This window comes from Erythrolamprus reginae, chromosome 6 (genome assembly GCF_031021105.1).
Source record: "Erythrolamprus reginae isolate rEryReg1 chromosome 6, rEryReg1.hap1, whole genome shotgun sequence".
Classification (NCBI taxonomy): Eukaryota; Metazoa; Chordata; class Lepidosauria; order Squamata; family Dipsadidae; genus Erythrolamprus; species Erythrolamprus reginae.
This window is the reverse complement of record NC_091955.1, coordinates 38,222,157-38,245,894: the sequence shown is the minus strand read 5'-3', so window position 1 is coordinate 38,245,894 and position 23,738 is coordinate 38,222,157. Positions and strand designations below refer to the sequence as shown.

The window sequence follows — 23,738 nt, the reverse complement described above, 5'->3', positions numbered from 1 at the left end:
AAGTTGTTCAGAGTAAGTGACTTTAACACCAGTTAACAGAGCTTGCCTTTCAGTGCCTCTTCTCAAGGTGTAAGGCAAGGAGTTATTAAGCCATGCTGCATTTGATTTTGAAATGGTGGCATTGACATGTGTCCTCTCTCAATCTCTTGGTTTAGTGTTGAAGGTATCATAGAAGATTCATGTAAGGATGATAGCATCTCCATCTTTACCGTGGCCTGGCTCGGTAGAGATAGAGCCTTTGTTTTCCATGATCTCATATTTATGCAATCTCTTGCCCGGGGAAGGGTAAGAGGCTCAATTATTGGGGAGACCAGATCTATAAGCAGCTCAGCTGTGTAGACTGTGATCAACAAGATTTCTTTAAATTTTCTAACTTTAATGGTATGTTGTTTTGTTCTTTACTTGGTAGAAAGACAAAAAAATTAATGAGGCCATCTTCTGTGTTGTTAAATACAAGTTCACCGAATAAGTCTGATTGACTCTCCCTTTCTTTCTCTCACTTTCCCAAGGTTGAAAATGAGGAAGAGACAGCAATCTTGGGAGCTCGCATGTTAACAGTTAAAGGTTTAACCATTTTTTTCCACAGAAAATTCTGATGGGAAAAATTTGAAAGGAGGCTAGGTGTGCCTTCATCTTAAATAGCATCAGAGGACTGGTAGGCTGCTTGAAAGACAAGAGTATCTGCTTCCAATTTGGGGGCCTCAGGGAACCATTCCACAGCATCAAGATCAATTCTTTGTTGTTTTGCAGTTTTCACAGGCAGGAGAGATCCAGGACTGGTACCATGTCATTTCTTTCTTTTTCCATGTCTTTATCAGTCCCAGACAAAAACCAAAACCACAACAACCTATTTATGTTGTGGTCTTCACTGCTACCTCATCCAAGAAACATTAGTTAAATTATTATTACTATTACACACACACACACCCTTATTCTTATCCCCATTGAAAGATCTTGTGACTCGGCTGTTTTTAAGGACAATATTTATTTAAATTCTGGCTTGGATTAATGAACTTTTAGGTTAATGAATTTTAATTTAATTGATTTAGCTATATTAATTGTATTAATTGTTTTAATTGTATTTTTAATGTTTCTAATTTTTTTTAATGTTTTTTATTGCTGGATTTTTAAATTAACCTATTGGTGGGTTATTTTAAAGATGGATGACTGGGATTGGAGGGAGAGTATATATGATATGAATGGGATCAATGTCATGAATATAAGGGTCAGTCTACCTGGTGATATAGAGCAGTGTTTCCCAACCTTTTTTGAGCCGCGGCACATTATTCATATTTTCAAAATTCTGGGGAACACTGAGGGAGGGGCGGGGGGGGGGGCTAAAGAAAAGTTTGGACAAAAAAATATCTTCCTCCATTTCACTCTATTTCTCCCTCCCTCTTTCTCTCCCTTCCTTCCCTTCTTTCTCTCTCTCCATCCCTCTTTCTTTCTTTCTTCCTCTCTTTTTTGCTCTTTCCCTCTCCCTCCTTCCCTCCCTCTATGTCTTTCCCTCTCCCTCCTTCCCCCCTCTCTTTCTCTCTCTCTCTTGCTTTCTTTCTCTCTCATTCTCTCTCCCCTCCTTTTTCTCTCTCTCTCTTTCTCTCTTGTTCACCACGCCAGCAACAGAGAGAAAAAGAAAGTGAGAGAACCGGAGAGAGTGGAGGGAGAGAGCCGGCGGCTGTTTTCTTCACCTCCGCCAGCCGGCTCTGCAGCTAAGAGGCAGCAGCGATCAGCCCCCTCGCCCTCCCAGACGTCCCCAGCGCCCAGCCATGCGCCGCCTCCCGTTAGCCCAGCTGACTTTTCCCTGCTGCCGTTTTCTCTTCATGGCGCAAAGCCACAGTCCTGGACTCCCGGATCACTCGCTTCTCCAGCCAGCAAGCCGGCTGCCGGAAAAGCATCGCACTTTTTCAATGCGCGGCGCTTTCCTGGGCAGATGGCTTTGCTGACCGGAGAAGCGAGCGATCCGGGAGTCCGGGACTGTGTGGCTTTGTGCCATGAAGAGAAAACGGCTCAGGCAGCAGGGAAAAGTCGGCCGTTTTCTTTTTATGGCGCAAAGCCACACAGTCCCGGACTCCCGGATCGCTCGCCCCAAGGCAGGAAGCGGCGGTGGAGGAGAGGGGGAAGATCGTGCCCCAAGACAGGAGGCGGCGGTGGCGGTGAAGGAGGAGAGGGGGCAGCTTACGGGAAACGGTGCTCGCAGCTGTCCCCCGGCTACTGCCAGATGCCGCTGTTTCCAGCGCTTTCCTTCTGGGCCCCAAAGAAGGAAGGTGGGAAAAAGGAGGCGCGAATAATGAAGCTCTCCTTTTTCCCGCCTTCCTTCTTTGGGGCCCAGCAGGAGAGCGCCGGAAACAGCTGCTTCGGGCAGTAGCCGGGGGACAGCTGCGAGTGGGAGCTCCAGGTCCGAGGCACCGGCGGTCCGGCACCGGCAGCGCCCCGCCCAGCTGGAGCTTCCCTAGGCTTCGCGGCACACCGGTTGGGAAACGCTGATATAGAGGCTGGAGCGATGGGTGGCAAAGGGCCGGAATATTCCAGTCCTGTTGGGGAGAGGCAGATATGGTGGGAGACATGGATTAGGCCGCTCCCGGGGAACGAGAGCTCGCTGTCTGAAGGCGATCCCTTGTTATGCCCCCATGAGCTCAAGCTGGGGTACTGGTGATGAGCAAAACCTGGACCCTGGCTGTTGCTACTCAATGCCAGGTAAGTTGTAATTAAAACTCTTCTCATCCTGGATGAGGAGGCCGACCTGGTATTATTATCATTATTATTTATTAGATTTGTATGCCGCCCCTCTCCGGTCACAAGACCCAGCCAGGTCTTGTGACTGAGACCTGGCTGGGCCCAGAGGGAGGTGTTCCTCTCTCTGAAATGTGCCCAGCTGGGTTTCAGGTATGGCACCAGCCACGACCCCAGGGAAGGGGTGGAGGAGTGGCTATTATAGCCAAGAAGACCTTCAGCCTACGCAGACTCGCTGCTCCTGAGATTGTGGGTTGTGAGTCTCTCTTTGTGAAGGGTTCAGGTGGGCTTTCTGCTCATGTACCTGTCTCCCAGCTGCGTGTCAACTACCCTGCCTGCACTGTTCGAGGAGGTAGCCAGGCTGGCGGTGGAGTTCCCCAGACTTAGTCTTGGGAGATTTTAATCTACTGTCACTCAGTGAATCCTCTGGGTTAGGGCAGGAATTCATGGCCGCCATGGTAGCCATGGATTTGACTCAAGTAGTTCAGAGTCCAACTCATGAGGGGGGGGCACACTCCAGACATGGTATTCCTCTCGGAGCAGCTGAGTAATGGTCTGAGATTAAGGGGATTAGATATCTTGCCTTTGTCATGGTCAGACCATTTTCTGCTACCGCTTGATTTTAAGGTTTCAATCCTCCCCCGCAGGGAGGCGGAACCGACTAGGTGGTTCCGCCCCAGATACCTAATGGATCCAGAGGGCTTTCAGAGGGCGCTTGGGGTTCTACTGGATTTGCTGATACACAGTTCGGCAGAGTCCCTCGCTAAGGCCTGGAATATGGCGACAGTGGGAGCTCTTGACTGAATTGCGCTGTTGCAACCTCTCTGTGGCAGCAGACCCCGGAGAGCTCCTTGGTTCACCAAGGAACTCTAGGAGATGAAGCGCCAGAAGAGATGTCTAAAGAAGCGATGAAGGAAAAGCAAATCTGAATCTGATCGAACACTTTTAAGAGCTCATATTAAGACTTATAAAGTGGTGCTCAAGGGGGCAAGATGCGCTTATCATGCTGCCTTGATTGCATCAGCGGAATCCTGCCTGGCCACCCTGTTTAGGGTGATTCGCTCCCTTCTTAATCAGAGGAGGGTTGATGAACTCTTGCAGGGTAGTGCCAAGGACTATAGTGAGTTTTTCACTGATAAAATCACTCAGATTCAGACAGACCTTGACTCCAATTGGAATGCAGTGTCGGCTGACAACGAATCCGTCGAGATGATAGGGGCCCGTCTTAGTCCATCTGTGTGGGGTGAGTTTGACCTGGTGACACCTGATGAAGTAGACAAGGCCATTGCAGCTGTGAATTCTGCCACCTGTATGTTGGACCCGTGTCTCTCCTGGCTTGTTTTGGCCAGCAGTGAGGTGACATGGGGCTGGGTCCATGAGATTACCAACGCTTATTTGCGGGAGGGGTCCTTCCCAGCTCTCTACAAGAAGGAACTTGTATGCCCCCTTCTCAAGAAGCCTTCCCTGGACCCAGCTGTACTTATTAACTAGCATCCGGTCTCCAACCTTCCCTTTATGGGAAAGGTTGTCGAAAAGGTGGTGTCGCTCTAGCTCCAGCGGTCCTTGGATGAAGCCGATTATCTAGGCCCTCAGCAGTCAGGATTCAGTCCTGGCTACAGCCGGAAACCACTTTGGTTGTGCTGATGGATGATCTCTGGCGGGCCCGGTATAGGGGTTTATGCTCTATCCCGGTGCTTTTCGACCTCTCAACGGCTTACAATACCATTGACCATGGCATCCTTCTGCGACGATTGGAGGAGAGGCACCATTTTACGGTGGTTCTCCTCCTACCTCTCTGGTCAGACGCAGTTGGTGTTAGTGAGGGGACCAGAGGTCGACTCCTAGGTTCCTCCCTTGTGGGGTTCTTCAGGGGTCGGTCCTGTCACCCCTGCTGTTTAATATCTACATGAAACTGCTGGGTGAGATATCCAGCGAGGGGGGTGAGTTGTCATCAGTACGCTAATGACACCCAGTTGTACATCTCCACCCCATGTCTACTTGGTGAAGCAGTGGAACTGATGTGCTGGTGCCTGGAGGCTGTAAGGGTCTTGATGGGTGCCAACAGACTCAAACTTAACCCCGACAAGACAGAGTGGCTGTGGGTTTTACCTCCAAGGGACAATTCCATCTGTCTGTCCATTACCCTGGGGGGGGGGGATTATTGACCCCCTCAGAGAGGGTCCGCAACTTGGGCGTCCTCGATCCACAGCTTACATTAGAGAACCATCTTTCAACTGTGGCGAGGGGGGCGTTTGCCCAGGTTCGCCTGGTGCACCAGTTGCGGCTCTATCTGGACCGGGACTCACTACTCACAGTCACTCATGCCCTCATCACCTCGAGGTTCGACTATTGTAATGCTCTCTACATGGGGCTACCTCTGAAGAGTTTTCGGAAACTTCAGATCGAACAGAATGCAGCTGCGAGAGCAATCATGGGCTTCCCTAGGTATGCCCATGTTACACCAACACTCCGCAGTCTGCATTGGTTCCCGATCAGTTTCCAGTCACAATTCAAATTATTGGTTATGACCTATAAAGCCCTTCATGGCATCGGACCAGAATATCTCCGGGACCACCTTCTGCCGCACGAATCCCAGCGACCGGTTAGGTCCCACAGAGTTGGCCTTCTCTGGGTCCCCTCGACAAAACATTGTCGTCTGGCGGGACCCAGGGGAGGAGCCTTCTCTGTGGCAGCCCCGACCCTCTGGAATCAACTCCCCCTGGAGATTAGGACTGCCCCCACCGTCTTTGCCTTTCGCAAACTCCTCAAAACCCAGCACTGCTGTCAGGCATGGGAAAATTGATTCGCTTGGGCCGTTTCCACTTTATGTATGGTCTACATGAGATGTATGATTGTTTTTATGTTAAGGGTTTTAAACTGTTTTTTAAATATTGGATTTGTACTGTTTTTTCTTGTTGTGCATACAAATCTAATAAATAAATAAAATAAATAAATAAATAATGTTAGGGGGAATGTATTTCGGTTGGAGAACTGCATGGTTTGAGGAAAGGGGGATTAATTAATTTGAACAAAGATATTTAGGTTGTATATGATGTTAAAATAAGAGGTTTATGAGATATAAAGAAGTATTTCTTGGGTAAAATGCAAAATTAAAACTTAAAGCATAAACTTTGAAATATGGAAATAATGAAGACAGAGATGGGTTATGGCTTGTTTTGGGGGTTTTTTAATTAGGAAGATTGATATTAATGATAAATATATTGATCTATACGGAGAAGAGAAGTCGAGTAAAGCTAGCACCGAGAAAATAATCTTAGGGAAGGTCGGCTATAGTTAATAGGTTTTTTTACCAGCTATAAACAGCATGGAATAAGCATAGAAAATGGAACTAAAAATGCAATAAATTTAGATGGATAACTAAGGAATTGTTTCTTGATGCAAAGTATTTTGAAATAGAATTAAGATATCCAACTTATTGATTTAAAAATGTAAAAATCTTTATATTAGGAGATAAGGAAGAGTATACTTGATGCATTTTTTGAAGATGATACTTATATAATATACAGACTATTGATAATATATTTTAGGGACCACTAGAATATTCAGATTAAAATTTTTGAAAAATGTACTAATTTATAAAAAGTTATAATTCAATTTGGATCTAAGTGGGGGAAGCTTTTTTTAAATCTATTGGGATCATTATAATTAGAATAGGGCATGAGAATTCCACTGGGTATGCAGCGATAAAATTAGAGTAGGGTACAAAGATTCAGCTGGTTATGTAGCGTTTTATATATATACAGTCATACCTCGTCTTACGAACCTAATTGGTTCCAGGGGGAGGTTCGTAAGACGAAAGGTTCGTAAGACGAAACATTGTTTCCCATAGGAAACAATGTAAAGTCAATTAATCCGTGCAACCAAAAAACCCCCCCCGCAAAAAAAAGCTGCCGCCCGGCTGTCACCTTTTAAAACAGCCTGGGCGCTTCTCAGCGACCTCCCGAACGCCGAACCCGAACTTCCGGGTTCGGTGTTCCGGAGGCCGCCGAGAAGCCCCCAGGCTGTTTTAAAAGGTGACAGCCGGGCTGGGGGGCTTCCCAGCAGCCTCCGAACCCCGAACCCGGAAGTTCGGCAAAAGTTCGGGGTTCGGGAGGCTGCTGGGAAGCCCCCCAGCCCGGCTGTCACCTTTTAAGACAGCCGGGCAGCTTCCCAGCAGCCTCCCGAATGCCGAACCCAGAAGTTCGGGTTTGGCATTCGTAACACGAAAAAAGTTCGTAAGAAGAGGCAAATTTTTTCTGAACCCCGGGTTCGTATCTCGAGTTGTTTGTAAGACGAGGGGTTCATATCTTGAGGTACCACTGTAATTTGATTCCAGTGGGTTTATAGAGAAGTTTCTTTATTGCTGACTAAAATATTATATTATAAAATAAATATTATAAAATATGATTACTTTATACTAAAGTATAAGGTAAGTGAAATTATTATAGAAGTAATAATTGATTATAGAAATTATTAAATTATAGAAAATATAGACTATAATTTTAGAAAGGTTATAATTTCTGCAAAATTCCACTGGGCTGGAAAATGGTTATAATTTGAATTAGGATTAAAGAAAGGGAATTTCTTCTTTTTATGTACTGGGATCAATTCATTTAGGCTAGGGCATGATGATTCTGCTGGGTATGCAGCATTATACTTTGAAGTTGATTCCAGTGGGTTAATGGGGGACCTTTCTTTTCTTTCTTCTCCCCCCTTATTTTCTTTTTTAATTTCTTTTTTTATATATACTAGATTTATAGATACATGGTTTAAAGTGGGTTGGATGATATTAGGGGCTTATGGTTTAGCTTTAAGGTTTTGTTAAATTCATTGGCTTTATATGAAGTTAACATGTGAAGTGGGTAAGAAGAAGAGGAAGATTTCTTGCTTATCTCTTCCTCTTTTTCTTTCTTTTTTGGTTTGTACTCTTCTTTTCCTCTTTTATTGTTTTTCTTTCTTTCCTTTTCGTTTCCTTCTCTCTTTAAACTTTTTTCTTTTTGTTCTATCTTCTTACTTTTTAAACTATGTGTTTTTTAATTTTTGTGTGTGTGTTCATAATTCCTATATAAAGGAATTTTTAAATAGGTTTTGTAATTTGGCTAAGTGGGCGTTATTATGAAATATCATTTTTCCCACCTTGAATCTGTCATTGGAAGTTTTTGGGTATTTTTTTTTAGAGTTTTCTTATTAATGGGCAGTTATTATCAAAAAAGGTTATTTAAATATACATGAAAATTGACATAGAAGAGATATGGAGTAATTTGAAATTTTACAACCTAATCATCTTGAGATATTTAAAATGTGGAATAGCTTAAAGGATGCCTTTGTTAATAGCATATTGGTATAACATAAGAAAAAAAAGAGCATCTATTTCTATACAGATGTCAAAAGTCAAGGAAGTAGCATTGATTTTTGCATACCATAATTTGTAAAATTGACCTATTGTAAAGCAACCTGATGTTGTTGGTATTTTTTTATTGTATTGTAATTGGAGAGAAAAATAAAAAAAATCTTTGCCGTAATAATACCTACAGCTAAACATTTTATTCATATTCAAATCTACATTCTTAGCTCACTTTCAGTCACTTGCACATTAACAGTTTCAACAGATGAAAGCATGTAATGTATATATAATACCCAATACAAACTGAAGGGTATTGTGTATACTATCAAGTACACTGAGTAGTATTATAAATAATATTTATCTCAATCATAAAGGAGTACTTTCATTTAGATAAATCATTAAGATGCAGATAGATAATCTATGAATTGCAAAAACATTGTATCAAGGGATGTCATAAAATATTGAAAAGCCAATCCTTTTCAGAATATTTGTTTCAACTGACTATCTAGTAAGGTTTCCTAATAGAAATATTATAGAGGAGAAACCTGGTAACTCACTATAAAGATTAAAAACAAGCATGCAGTTATTTTTACATGAGTGAAGTTTTTCATTTACATTTTAGTATCATACACATTACAATTTGTCAGCAAATTAGAGAGGCTCAAAGACATGTCTAATGATTTACATGGAAGAGATTAGGCACCCTAGTTTAGGAAATTACAGCAAGTCCTTGTTCAGCCATTTCCTTGTTTAGTGGCCATTCAACATTATGACAAGAATGAAAACAGTATTTTTATGACAAATCCTTGTATTTACAACTTTAGGAAGTCGGTAAAGCAAAAGTGAAGTAACAATGTAAGCATAATAGTTTCACTTAGCAACTACTTTGCTTAACAACCAATTTGCCAATCCTAATTATGGTGCTAAACAATAATCTGTATTGGAAACAAAATATTTCTGAATGACATTTTCAGTATTCAGAAATGAAAGTTATTTTCCTACTCCTTCTTATAATTCTCATCTCTGCCATCCTGAATTAAAAGATTCACTTGAATAGAATTCAATTAATAATTCTTTCTCAGCTCTTATCCTAACCACAAGCTATCATTAACAAGCAATAATCAAACCATAAAGCTAGAATTTAGAAAAATAAAAATTAACTCCAACAGAATAATTTACTTCTATACTAGAAGTCATTCGACTTCCATTGTCAAAAAAAGACATTTTAAAAAATCTACTTACTTCTGTGCTTCTTTTAACTATGCTTTATAATTCCAATCCAACTAGTTCCTGCATATTAAAAAAAAAACATGTTAGAAAAAAGGTCAATAATTACAACTTCCAAATGAATAATCAAATAAACTTAACTGGGATAAACAGAAGAGACCTTGTGCTGCAACCAAATCAACCATATTTTCCAGTCAGAAGTTGAATACCTTTTTCTTTTTTAAAAAAATATTTTTTATTAAACTTATATATTTAAAAAGACACCTCATCATGACTTTATTGCGTTATAACCATCAATTTGTCTACATTTAAAGACATACAAAAAGACATAAAAAGAAAAAGAAAAACAACATTTTTCCTCCCCTGCTGTCTCCCTCGGCAGCATATTCTTCTCTTAAATAGTCTACGGTGCATGACGTCAACGGTTCACATTCAGTTTTATATATAACCTACATTTTCAGTTACTTTTTAAATTAATTCTTACAATCCCATATTTATCTTCCTATTTACTTATAACAATATCTTTTATTTTCCTTATCATAAAGTTCTATAGCTATTTAACATATTTACAGTTCCTTTATATAGCTTCCTTTCCTCCTTTATATCCACTCGTAAAAACACTCCATACCTCATAGTATTTCGACTATGTATTACCTTTTTCAACTGATTCATGGAGCAGAATATGGGGAATACTCCATGGCTTTCTATTCCACACATTCATTTCCTATTCAAACAACTATTGTATAATCACAGCTTCTTAGCATGTTTTAAAAGTGGGTTATTTTGCTAAAGCTCAGAACTTTGGTCACCACACTACAAAAAAGACGTAGAGACTCTATACAAAGTACAGAGGAGAGCAGCTAGGATGATTAGAAGACTGGAGACTAAAACGTATGAAGAACGGTTACAGAACCAGGCATGGCTTGTCTAGCGAAGAGAAGGACCAGTGGAGACACGATAGCAGTGTTCTGATACTTGGGGGGCTATTTTCCAAGGCACCAAAAAGTCAGACAAGGAATAAAAATGGATGGAAACTGACCAAGGAAAAATTCAACCTGGAAATGAGAAGAAAATTTCTGAGTGAGAGCTATCAACCACTGGAACAGCTTGCTCTCCATAGGTTGAGAAAGCTCCAAAAATTGACACTTTCAAGAGGATATTGGACTGCCATTTGTCGGAAATGGTGTAGGGACTCTTGCTTGAGCGCGGGGTTGGATTATATGACCTACAAGGTCACTTCCAACTCTTGTTTCTCTGTTACTTAACCACTTCCCTACAGTAATTCAAATCTACTCATACAATCCAAAATGCTTTTGCAGCTTGTGATTTCCTGTCAGCTTCCCCCTTGACTTTGCTTATGAAGACATGGCTGTGAAAATAAATGATGATTGTGAGTCATTGTGACCATTGTAAATGTATGTTGGTCTTGAGGCAACTAAATCACATGATTAGAAGGATGCCATAATTTCAGTAACCAACCATAATTCTCCTTTTTAGTATGATTGTTATTTTAGTGCGATTGTCAATTTAGGCCTCACTAAGCCTCCCCCGCATCCCATTTTTATGAAAAATTGACCTATTTTTCACAAAAACTGGTGTAAACAGGGCACACAGAGGGTTTGAAAGATCTGCAGAGTGCCTCTGGGGGCTGGAGAAAGGCAAAAATGCCCCCATTTTTGCAAAAAACAATGGGCCTTGTTTTGAAAGGGGATTTTTGCCTTCCCCCAGAAACCCTCTGTATGCCCCATTTTTCTGTTTTTGTGAAAAATGGAGCATGCAGAGGGTTTGTGAGGCCTACAGAGTGCTCCTGGGGGTCAGGAAGGACAAAACCTTTTTTTTTCTTACTTACCTCTTCAACATCTTGGTGCGTCTTATAGTCCGAAAAATGTGGTAGTCACCATATTTGCTGCCCTAGATTCAAATCCACAGAAAACAGTGAACTGTAGATACTTACATCTAGGTTGTGCATCTGATTTTACCTTTGATTCTTGATGTATGTAGATTCGTTAGTAGCTTAGGACCAGGAAAATGGTGAGAAATAAAGAATTAGAATCTGTACTCTTGTTCATTTTCCCATTATAATTTATTTCTTAAATCAAAATACTGATATTAAATGTTTAGCTGTATATAAAACCACTATTAATTATCTAAAGGCTTTGTGGGCTGGGTTTTTGCTCCTGGGTTTATCTCGTAATATAAGCCAGGCTGGAAAACTTTGGCAAGAGAAAGTGAGGCCTAAATGGGGGCAACCTGGTCACCCCACTCTGATTGGAGATCTCTGAGAAGCCAAGTTGTCAACCCATCTGAAGTTGGGAGTTCCTGGTCCATGTCTCTCAGCCAGTCCTTAGCAGATCTTCCTGACTATTTTGGATGCCTAACTGTAAGTGGAATGCTCCCTAAGCATGGCTCCTGGGCCTATGGGTCTTGCAACAATAAAACAATAATAAAAATGATAAAACACCTATTGTAATACAGTGGTTTAAAGTGTTGGACTTGGGACATCTATTCAAGTCCATCTTGAAATATGACAGCTCCCTGGATGACTTTGGGACAGACATTATCTCACAGCCAATATACCAGAGACTTGTTGTGGGAATGGGTTAGAGAGCACAGAATTTATGGTTGCTACTTTAGCTTCCGAAAAAGAATGATGGATAGAAATCTAGTACTGTAACAAAAATATATTTTTTAAAAAAGATTTTACCTGCTTGACAGCATGTGATAGGATGAGAAAATAACAATAGTTGGGGCAATCCATTTACTGGCTTTGACCAAAAAATTCCAAACTGAGCACAACATTAATTAGTCAATGAGAGTAATGAGTTAGTTTTAACCACTTTTAGGGGGAAGCTCAATATGTCGGTGACAAACATTGAATATTACGCCACGAGGTTTGGTCTACCCTATTCAATTACCTCATTAGCGAAGAAAATATGTACAGTACTACGGGCAGAAGAAATAAAAGAACCATCTATTACACACGCGGTAGGAACTTACGATTCAAACATGTAGGGAACTAGCCTACATGTTTGAATCGTTAATTCTCAACAAGAAAAGTTGCGCGAAGCAGCTTTCTTGAAGTCCGATGAAGGGCAAAAGCGGGACAGAGCTCCAAATCCTAAGTAGAGCTCCAAGTGAAAGCCAATACGATTGAGCGAGTCGACATTCCTTTCAAACGAAGGAGCGCAGGTCAACCTCTTCCGGATCAACACGACTCTTACCCCTCTAGTTTATTCACCAAGCTAACAAAGCAGGAGGAAGCCCATGCATGAGCGGGAAAAGAAGCCTCCGGAGGTCACGCTGAGCCGCGGTCAAGCGCTAAGGGGGCGTCACAGCACGTCGCTCGAGATTAAAGCAGAAACAAGCTTTCCCCAAAAGCCAGGACCGCACGCTTAGGCCAGTCCGAAGCCGAACCAAGTCACCCGCCGCAAATCTGTCTCGGCTGCACAGAAGTGTGACCCGGAGCTTCCGGCGCGCCGCTTACGTCAAAGCGACAGCATCCCTTTATTTTCTTCCTCCGGAGTACCGCCCCCAGTCGGAGGCACAAGTACTGCCGGACAAGTGGGCGTTGTCTTTGCTGGCGCTGCAGTAGCAGCAGATAGGAGGACAGCTAAACCTCGCCGGTGCATAGTTCCTTCCCCTCCGCGTGTAAATGAGGAAGGGAGCGCTGCTTCCTTTACCTGCGCTTTCCCGACAGCACAGAGCGTGGAGCTGGGCTGTTTTGGTGAAGGTCCAGCGGAATAAAAAAAGGGAGAGCGATGGTCCTCTTCGGCCCCGACTGAATGATGTCCTTCTAGCACGGTTAGCTTTTCATTTTTTGTCACATGGCCTCATCCTACTGGGAAATAAGTGGTCGGATTCCCTTAGGCCTTCAAATTTGGCAACTTTAAGACTTGTGGGCTTCCATCTACCAGAATTCTCCAGCCAGCTATGGCGAATTCTGGACGTTGAGTCCACAAGTCTTCAAGTTGCCAAGTTTGGAGACCCCTGCTTTAGGCTAACTCCTAGGTCAACGAGCGCCTTCCAATTTTGTTACGGATCTCGCGTTGCCTGTGCTTGCTTTTTATCGATGATGTGTATTATTTTTATTATTGATGAGCAGAAATAAGTATCTCAAAAGAATTAAGCATGATTCAAAATCTGCAGTTCTGCGCATTCATTTCTCGAGCTACTTTTCTCTCAAAATGTTGGGGGAAGGGATATTGTAAGGTTGCTTTGATTTTTATTTTGTTTGCCCTCATTCTCCCCTTCAAAATAATTAATATTGTTATTGGAACATTTAAAATCCTTTTGTAATTAGTATTGAATTTTATTAAATTTGAATTTACTGTTGCCCTTGCTAACAGTATTGTTTCCCTAATGAACTAGGAATAAAGGAAAGATGGCATGGAGGCACCTTCACGGTAAAAGTGTGGCAATGCAGTTTCTTCCTCTTTCATGCAAGACTGAGATGTTGCAGCACATGTACAAAAGGGCTAGGGCCAGTGGTGGGATTCAGCCAGTTCACACCACTTTGGTAGAACTATTAGCTTTTTCTTTTGCTGAGTTTGGAAAATCAATTAGACATCTTCTGGAAAATCTGTGTTTTCTGGAACATGTATTGTTTTTGTTTTAACTTCTTTTTTGGGGGCTCCCCAAAGGTCCAACAGAGAAGCAACAGAAACCTTTTGTCACTAGAGTTAAAACTTTTACTTTACAGCAGGCAGCAGGGACAGGATGAGGTCTGCTCATAAGGCAGAAGCCTTAGGATAGAGAAGGGCCAAGAAAAAAAGTGCTTGGAGGGAGGGAAGCAGTCAAAATTAGCCTGCCTTGCTAACTAGGAATGCTTGGAGAGAAGGAAGGGAGAGGGAGGATGGACAGGAGGAGCTAAGCGGCCATAGACGCTGCCAACCCACTGGCGAGGGTGGCCGCAGCTGAACCAAGCCAGGAGTGGAAGGGTAAAACAGCCCTTCCTGGAGACATGCACAAAGCCAGAAGCCAATGCTCCGCCAAGGGACGCCCAGTCGGTCGGCAGCTATCTGTCAGCCTAAGCTTTCGTCACCTGCAAAGAAGCCGCGGAATAGAACAAATGCCTTCAGGAGAGCGGAGGGCGAAGCTCTCCCTCCCCGCAGGGAGCAGCCCTTGTTGAATTGTTTGCTCTGTTCCGTGGCTTCTTCGCAGTCGACGAAAGCTTAGACTCACAGGTAGCTGCCGGGAAACCTCTGGGCTCCACCTAAGCCCCTGCCGCTTCCGTGAAGACTCCGTGTTGCTCAGGAGGCCATAGTGGCAGCGCACTTTCTCTTCCAGGTGCCCGAAGGCCTTGTCGCGCAGAAGCGAAAAGCTAGATTCTGCTCTAGGATGCCCTCCGGGGGCAATAGCTGCCCTCCTGCCCTGCCCCGGGGATGGCACGCTCTTCCACACAGCCTGACTCCCCCAGCCGCCGCGCTTTTACATTGATTCCTTTTACATTGAAGGTCTCTGGCTGCTTAGCTCCTCCTGTCCATTCAGAAGCCGAAAGAAAAGTGCGGAGGCTGGGGGAGTCAGGCTGTGTGGAAGAGGTCCACGGGAGAACCGGGGGGAACCACGGTGGCTAGACACCCGCCTGCAGCAAAGCCACCCCGCAACCACCATCTTTGCCCCGAGGAGAAAAACCCCAGCCAACGCCTGCTGCTTGCTTTCCTGGGGGGGCGCAAAATCACCTTCGGGAGCTTCACAGCCGGGTCCCTTCCACGGGACGATGGCCGTGGCTCCCCCCGGTTCTCCTGCGGACCTCTTCCACACACTTGACTCCCCCAGCCTCCGCGCCGCTGCCCGGCTGTCATCATGTAAAGAAGTGAGAAGAGGAGGAGGAGCCGGGAGCCAGTGGCGGCGGAGGAAGATGAACGCCAGGGAGCTGTCGGACGGGCGGGAGGCGGGAGGCAGGAGGAGGAGGGAGGGAGGTTGGGAAAAGGCGCGCCCGGCCTGGCCACAGGGGAGGAGAAATGCGGGCAGGACCTGAATAATAATAATAATAATAATAATAATAATAATAATAATTTATTGGATTTGTATGCCGCCCCTCTCCACAGACTCGGGGCGTCTAACAACAATGATAGAAACAGCATGTGACAATCCAATAATAAAACAACTAAAAACCCTTGTTATAAAACCAAACATACACACAGACATACCATGCATAACTTGTAATGGCCTAGGCCCTAGGGGGAAGGAATATCTCAACTCCCCCATGCCTGGCGGTATAAATGAGTCTTGAGTAGTTTACGAAAGACAGGGAGGGTGGGGGCAATTCTAATCTCCGGGGGGAGTTGGTTCCAGAGTGCCAGGGCCGCCACAGAGAAGGCTCTTCCCCTGGGGCTCGCCAAATGACATTGTTTAGTCGACGGAACCCGGAGAAGGCCAACTCTGGGACCTTATCAGTCGCTGGGATTCGTGCGGTAGCAGGCGGTTCCGGAGGTAGTCTGGTCCAAAGCCATGTAGGGCTTTAAAGGTCATGACCAACACTTTGAATTGTGACCGGAAACTGATCGGCAGCCAATGCAAGCCACGGAGTGTTGAGGAAACATGGGCAAATCTTGGAAGCCCCACAATGGCTCTCGCGGCTGCGTTCTGCACGATCTGAAGTTTCCGAATACTTTTCAAAGGTAGCCCCATGTAGAGAGCGTTGCAGTAATCGAACCTCGAGGTGATGAGGGCATGAGTGACTGTCAGCAGTGACTCCCTGTCCAAATAGGGCCACAACTGGTGCATCAAGCGAACCTGGGCAAACGCCCTCCTCGCCACAGCCGAAAGATGATGTTCCAATGTCAGCTGTGGATCGAGGAGGACGCCCAAGTTGGGAACCCTCTCTGAGGGGGTCAGTAGTTCCCCCCCCCCCCAGGGTAATGGACGGACAGATGGAATTGTCCTTGGGAGGCAAGACCCACAGCCACTCCATCTTGTCTGGGTTGAGTTTGAGTTTGTTGACACCCATCCAGGCCCCAACAGCCTCCAGGCACTGGTACATCACTTCCACTGCTTCGTTGACTGGACATGGGGTACAGATGTATAGCTGGGTATCATTGGCGTATTGATGATACCTCACCCAATGCCCTTGGATGATCTCACCCAGCGGTTTCATGTAGATATTAAATAGCAGGGGGGAGAGGACCGACCCCTGAGGCACCCCACAAGGGAGAGACCTAGAGGTTGACCTCTGACCCCCCACTAACACTGACTGCAACCGACCAGAGAGGTAGGAGGAGAACCACTGAAGAACAGTGCCTCCCACTCCCAACCCCTCCAGCCGGTGCAGAAGGATACCATGGTCGATGGTATCGAAAGCCACTGAGAGGTCAAGAAGCACCAGGACAGAGGACAAGCCCCTGTCCCGGGCCCGCCAGAGATCATCTATCAACGCGAACAAAGCAGTTTCCGTGCTGTAACTGGGCCTGAATCCAGACTGCTGAGGACCTAGATAATTGGCTTCTTCCAAGGACCGCTGGAGTTGGAGCGCCACCACCTTCTCAACAACCTTCCCTATAAAGGGAAGGTTGGAGACTGGATGGTAGTTATTAAACACGGCTGGGCCCAGGGAAGGCTTCTTGAGTAGGGGGCGCACAAGTGCCTCCTTATAAAGGGCTGGAAAGGACCCCCTCCCCAAGGTGGCGTTGACAGTCTCCTGGGCCCAGCTCCGTGTCACCCCTCGGCCGGCCAAAACCAACCAAGAGGGACACGGATCCAGTAGACAGGTGGCGGAACTCACAGCTCCAATGGCCTTTTCCACTTCATCAGGTGTCACCAAGTCAAACTCCTCCCAGATGGATGGACAAAGACGTTTAGCCCCAGTCACCTCGACTGACTCATTGTCAGCCGATACTGCTATGCAATTGAAATCAGTCTGGATCCGAGCGACTTTATCAGCGAAAAATGAGTTAAATTCCTTGGTACTACGGTTTAGGTTTAGGTTTATTGGATTTATATGCCGCCCCTCTCCGCAAACTCGGGGCGGCTCACAACAATAATAAAAAAACAGTACAGTACACAATACCAAATCCAATGCCCACCCATCCAGATTCCAATTGAAATTAATAATCTCATAAAAAAAACAAAAACAAAACAGTATATATAAAAAACAGGCACACAGTCAATCAATCAACAAAACAACATGGGCAAGGGGGAGGTGTTTTAGTTCCCCCATGCCTGACGGCAAAGGTGGGTCTTAAGGAGTTTACGAAAGGCAGGGAGGGTGGGGGCAATCCTAATCTCAGGGGGGAGCTGGTTCCAGAGGGTCGGGGCCCCCACAGAGAAGGCTCTTCCCCTGGGTCCCGCCAGACGACATTGTTTAGTCGACGGGACCCGGAGAAGGCCAACTCTGTGGGACCTAACCGGTCGCTGGGATTCGTGCGGCAGGAGGCGGTCCCGAAGATATTCTGGTCCGGTGCCATGAAGGGCTTTATAGGTCATAACCAACACTTTGAATTGTGACCGGAAACTGATCGGCAGCCAATGCAGACTGCGGAGTGTTGGAGTGATATGGGCATACTTGGAGAAGCCCATAATTGCTCTCGCAGCTGCATTCTGCACGGTCTGAAGTTTCCGAACACTTTTCAAAGGTAGCCCCATGTAGAGAGCGTTACAGTAGTCGAGCCTCGAGGTGATGAGGGCATGAGTGACTGTGAGCAATGACTCCCGGTCCAAATAGGGCCGCAACTGGCGCACCAGGCGAACCTGGGCAAACGCCCCCCTCGCCACAGCTGAAAGGTGTTTTTCTAATGTGAGCTGTGGATCGAGGAGGACGCCCAAGTTGCGGACCCTCTCTGAGGGGGTCAATAATTCCCCCCCCAGGGTAATGGACGGACAGATAGAATTGTCCTTGGGAGGCAAGACCCACAGCCACTCCGTCTTGTCTGGGTTGAGTTTGAGTTTGTTGACACCCATCCAGGCCCCAACAGCCTCCAGGCACCGGCACATCACTTCCACTGCTTCGTTGACTGGACATGGGGTGGAGATGTACAACTGGGTATCATCGGCATATTGATGATACCTCACCCCATGCCCTTGGATGATCTCACCCAGCGGTTTCATGTAGATATTAAATAGCAGGGGGGAGAGGACCGACCCCTGAGGCACCCCACAAGGGAGAAACCTCGGGGTCGACCTCTGACCCCCCACTAACACCGACTGCGACCGACCGGAGAGGTAGGAGGAGAACCACTGAAGAACAGTGCCTCCCACTCCCAACCCCTCCAGCCGGCGCAGAAGGATACCATGGTCGATGGTATCGAAAGCCGCTGAGAGGTCAAGGAGCACCAGGACAGAGGACAAGCCCCTGTCCCGGGCCCGCCAGAGATCATCCATCAACGCGACCAAAGCAGTTTCCGTGCTGTAGCCGGGCCTGAATCCAGACTGCTGAGGACCTAGATAATCGGCTTCATCCAAGGACCGCTGGAGTTGAAGTGCCACCACCTTCTCGACAACCTTCCCCATGAAGGGAAGGTTGGAGACTGGACGGTAGTTATTAAGCACGGCTGGGTCCAGGGAAGGCTTCTTGAGGAGGGGGCGCACAACCGCCTCCTTATAAAGTGGCGGAAAGGACCCCCTCCCCAAGGAGGCGTTGACAATCTCCTGGACCCAGCTCCGTGTCACCCCTCGACTGGCCGAAACCAGCCAAGAGGGACACGGATCCAGTAAACAGGTGGCGGAACTCACAGCTCCAATGGCCTTGTCCACTTCATCAGGTGTCACCAAGTCAAACTCCCCCCAGACAGATGGACAAAGACGTTTAGCCCCAGTCACCTCGACTGACTCATTGTCAGTCGACTCTGTTTCACAATTGGAGTCGAGGTCGGCCCGGATCCGAGCGATTTTATCAGCGAAAAACGTGTTAAAATCCTCGGCACTACTCTGCAAGGGCTCCCCAACTCCCCTCTGATTAAGAAGGGAGCGGGTTACCCTAAACAGAGCGGCCGGGCGGGATTCCGCTGATGCAATCAAGGCGGCATGATACGCGCATCTTGCCGCCTTGAGCGCCACTTTGTAAGTCTTAATATGAGCTCTTACAAGTGTTCGATCGGATTCGGACCCTGCAAGGGCTCCCCAACTCCCCCCTGATTTAGAAGTGAGCGGGTCACCCTAAACAGAGCGGCCGGGCGGGATTCCTCTGATGCAATCAAGGCGGCATGGTACGCGCATCTTGCCGCCTTGAGCGCCACTTTGTAGGTCTTAATAAAAGCTTTTACAAGTGTTCGGTTGGATTCAGACTTACTCTTCCTCCATCGCTTCTCTAGATGTCTCTTCTGGCGTTTCAACTCCCGGAGCTCCTCGTTGAACCATGGAGCTCTACGGGGTCTAGTGCCACGGAGAGGTCGCAATGGCGCAATTCGGTCGAGAGCCTCCGCTGCAGCCTTGTTCCAGGCCTCAGCAAGAGACTCTGCCGAGCTGTGGATGAGTGAATCTGGTAAAACCCCAAGCGCCCTCTGAAAGCCTTCAGGGTCCATCAGGCGTCTGGGGCCGAACCTCCTAATCGGTTCCGCCTCCCTGCGGGGGAGGATTGGAGCCAGGAAATCAAGCCGCAGTAGAAAATGGTCTGCACATGACAAAGGCAATGCTTCATTGGCAGTTCGGCAGCTCAGTTCCCACTGTCCACTCTGGAAGTGAGGGGAGAGGAGGGGGGGATTCCATTGTTCACTCTCCCCCAACTCTGCCCTCTCTGTTCTTTCAGTCCAATCCCAGCCAACACTCCACTCCACAGGGCAGCTCCAACTCGCCTCAGCCTCTTTCCTGCATGTTCCAGCCATCGTAAATGCCTTAAAACCCACCTTTGTCATCAGGCATGGGGGAACTGAGACATCTCCCCCGGGCATATACAATTTATGCATGGTAAGTTTGTGTGTATGTTTGCTTAGTAAATGGTTTTTTTAAAATATTTTAAACTATAATTTAGATTTGTCATGAATTGTTGTATTCTGTTGTGAGCCGCCCCGAGTCTGCGGAGAGGGGCGGCATACAAATCTAAATAATAAATAAATAATAAATAAATCTGTCTCCTTCGTCCCTCTCAGCACCAGCAGCTCTCACCCACTTGCATCGTACAGGGGACTGGGTTGCTGCTCCTGCCCCACCAGCCGGCAACCCCAGCTCCTCCGCTCTCCGCAAACGACCTCCGGCGCCGCCGAGAGCCGACCGCTCCCACCAGCCTGCACCCTCGGCGTCCTCAGTCTCACACAGCACCAGTTACTCTCATTTCCTGGTGTCTCGCTAAGAGGGTCGGTTTGTTCCCCGGGTTCTCTGCTCATTTATCTCCAGTTCACCTCTCTCTACCTCAGTGTTCAGTGTCTGGGAGCAGCCGCCATCTTCCGCTCCTCAGCTGATCCATCAGGCAATTTCTTGGGGCTATTGTCCCTGGCGCCACATAAAGCAACACAGCAGCATTCGATATTAATCCCCCAAACACAGAGGGTTGCAAAGCCAGAAGGAATCAGACAATATCTGGATTGACTCATTTCTGATGATCTTTGCCGTTGTCTCAGAGGAGCGGCAAATCCTCCGCTCACACTGGAACCGGAAGACAAGCACTTACTTCATTTCTGCGCCTCCTCTTCCTCCTCCTCCTCTTCCTCCACCGCCTCCCGGTTGAAGAGCCTTCCCAAGCTAGGCGCAGGAGTATTGAATGGCCCAGGGAGACTCCAAATCCCCTACGGAGGGTCTATTAAGAGGAGGGGGAGAGAGGCAGGGAGAGGAAAGGAGAGAGGGAGGGAGAGAGAGAGGTTTCTGCTTGAAGTTATGAATAGGGGTGGTGGCGGCAGCGTGAATCCGGCAAGGGCTTCCCCAACCTTTGGAAATAGCTGCTCCAACACTTGGGCGTTTTTGCCTGCTTTGGATCGCCGCTATTTAGAACTCTAGGTAGAGTTTGCTGCATCCCGGGCGCGGATGGAATTGGAGCAGCGCCTGCTGGCCGATCTGTGGCCCGGCTGCAAAACTGCAGAATATGATCTGCGGGTCATTTCCACAGCCTTTGATTTAAACCCCCCCCCCCCCCATCATTTGCAGGACACGGCAAGGCTTCCTGGCCTCACTTCTGGGCGCCGGCCTCCCACTCTGCCCTACTAGAGGGGGGAAATCGGACCAAATCTGAAGCCGCTGCCGGACTCCCGCAAAGCGATCCTAGAACCCCAGTAGGGCCTTCCAGACACAAAAAATCGGAGAATATGCACATACAAATGGCCTGTGCGTTTCCCTTCCTTCCCTTCTGGTCATTGCAGCCGGACAGTAACTGTGGACTTTTCGGTCTTTGTGGAAGGCCAGGCAGCTTCCCCCGCATGTTACTCTATCCACGAGACTCCTTCCAGGCAGCCTGTGCGGTTTCCCTCCCCTGTCTCCCCCTCTCCTCTACCCGCCCCTGAACAAGGATCTGAATGCTGGCGGTAATGAGGAAAAAGGGGTGAGTTTTGGGCTTGCACGCATTATTCACTTTTCCATTGATTCCTGTGGGGAACATTGTTTCATCTTATGAACTTTTCACCTTACGAACCTCATCCCGGAACCAATTAAGTTCTTAAGAGGAGGTTTTACTGTATGTTTTTACCCATAAACGCTTTAATCATTTTAATCATTATCTAGAACTGAACTTTTTAAGCAATTAAAGAAAACCGAGCTACTTGCATATTCTGTTACCATACTGAACCTTGTTGATTCAGTACAAATTCTTAAAATGTTACTGTGCTCCTCAACAAATAATGCTGTCTGTCATTTGTCCTTTTTGTGGCTATTTAAATATTGTGAATTAATCAACTGAAAAAGAGTCCAAGCATCTATCTGAAAACTTATCTTGGTTGGTAAGCTACTACCACCAAGTCAGATGACCTTTAAGCACCCCCACGCACATGTTTGCCAAGCTACTCCCACCTGGTCAAATGGCTGTCAAGTTACACTCACACAGTAAGCCATGTATCACTTCCCCGAGTCTGTGGAGAGGGGCAGCATACAAATCTAATGAATAATAATAATAATAATAATAATAATAATAATAATAATAATAATTATTATTATTATTATTATTATTATGTAAAGGCAAAAGGGGGGCGCTTCGCCCTGTCCGGATCAACTCTGCTTCAGCCAAACCGAGGAGTCAAGGATACAAAGCAAGCGAGCAAGAGGAAAGGGGAGCCCTTCAGCATGGGAAGAAAGAGGAAGCAGGTAGCAGCAGCAGCAGCTGCTGCCTTTTGGTCAAAGCAGCAGGAGATTCCCACCTCTCTCTGGTGCAGTGTATGGGAGGCAGCCTCACGCCAGGTGTATGGGAGGCACATGCTCCTCCTCACCACCTCAAAGTCCCTCTTTTTTTAAAAAAAACTTAAAAGTTTTGGATTTTTTTGATTCCCCTCACCTTCTTCCTTCGGCAGCGACTGTCCTCCTCCTCCTCTTCTTCCTCCTCCTACTCCCATCCAAATTCTGAGCTTTTATTTCTTTCCCAATGGGTTTGCACACATTATAGAATAGAATAGAATAGAATTTTTATTGGCCAAGTGTGATTGGACACACAAGGAATTTGTCTTGGTGCATATGCTCTCAACGTACATAAAATAAAATATATATTTGTCAAGAATCATGTGATACAACACTTAATGATTGTCATAGGGGTCAAATAAGCAATGAAGAAGCAATATTAATAAAAATCTTAGGATATACGCAACAAGTTACAGTCATACAGTCAACATGGGAGGAAATGGGTGATAGGAATGATGAGAAAAACTAGTAGAATAGAAGTGCAGATTTAGTAGAAAGTCTGACAGTTTTGAGGGAATTATTTGTTTAGTAGAGTGATGGCGTTCGGGAAAAAACTGTTCTTGTGTCTAGTTGTCTTGGTGTGCAGTACTCTGTAGCGACGTTTTGAGGGTAGGAGTTGAAACAATTTGTGTCCAGGATGCGAGGGGTCAGTAAATATTTTACCCGCCCTCTTTTTGACTCGTGCAGTATACAGGTCCTCAGTGGAAGGCAGATTGGCAGCAATTGTTTTTTCTGCAATTCTGATTATCCTCTGAAGTCTGTGTCGGTCCTGTTGGGTTGCAGCACCAAACCAGACAGTTATAGAGGTGCAGATGACAGACTCAATGATTCCTCTGTAGAACTGAATTAGCAGCTCCTTGGGCAGTTTGAGCTTCCTGAGCTGGCGCAGAAAGAACATTCTTTGTTGTGCTTTTTTGATGATGTTTTTGATGTTAGGTGACCATTTTAGGTCTTGAGATATGATAGAACTTAGAAATTTGAAGGTCTCTACTGTTGATACTGTGTTGTCTAGTATTGTGAGAGGTGGAAGGGTGGAAGGGTTTCTCTTAAAGTCTACCACCATTTCTACAGTTTTGAGTGTGTTCAGTTCTAGATTGTTCTGGTCACACCACAAGGATAGTTGTTCAACTTCCCGTCTGTATGCGGATTCATCATTGTCTCGAATGAGTCCGATCACTGTTGTATCATCTGCAAACTT

General features: G+C 46.1%; 2 protein-coding genes across 22 annotated transcripts in view; one reads left to right on the top strand and one right to left on the bottom strand.

The window, feature by feature from the left end:
- The window catches only part of PPHLN1 (periphilin 1), a 153,334-nt gene extending 140,514 nt beyond the window's left edge, over positions 1-12,820 (bottom strand). For 9 of the 18 annotated variants that reach the window (XM_070755553.1, XM_070755564.1, XM_070755556.1 and 6 more), the window contains exons 1-3: positions 12,523-12,766; positions 11,256-11,314; positions 9,317-9,364 (exon numbers count right to left, since the gene is read on the bottom strand). In XM_070755553.1, the coding sequence (XP_070611654.1) occupies position 9,317 (1 nt within the window). In that variant the 5' untranslated portion in view covers positions 9,318-9,364; positions 11,256-11,314; positions 12,523-12,766. Of the gene's footprint in view, positions 1-9,316; positions 9,365-11,150; positions 11,315-12,005 lie in introns of all 18 variants that reach the window. The other 9 variants (XM_070755548.1, XM_070755560.1, XM_070755557.1 and 6 more) reach the window with 5 other exon arrangements.
- Positions 12,698-23,738, top strand: part of ZCRB1 (zinc finger CCHC-type and RNA binding motif containing 1) — a 124,246-nt gene continuing 113,205 nt past the window's right edge. Inside the window, exon 1 of one of the 4 annotated variants that reach the window (XM_070755571.1) lies at positions 12,698-13,102. In XM_070755571.1, coding sequence (XP_070611672.1) covers positions 12,954-13,102 — 149 coding nt within the window. In that variant the 5' untranslated portion in view covers positions 12,698-12,953. The remainder of the gene's footprint in view (positions 13,103-23,738) is intronic. The other 3 variants (XM_070755570.1, XM_070755569.1, XM_070755568.1) reach the window with 3 other exon arrangements.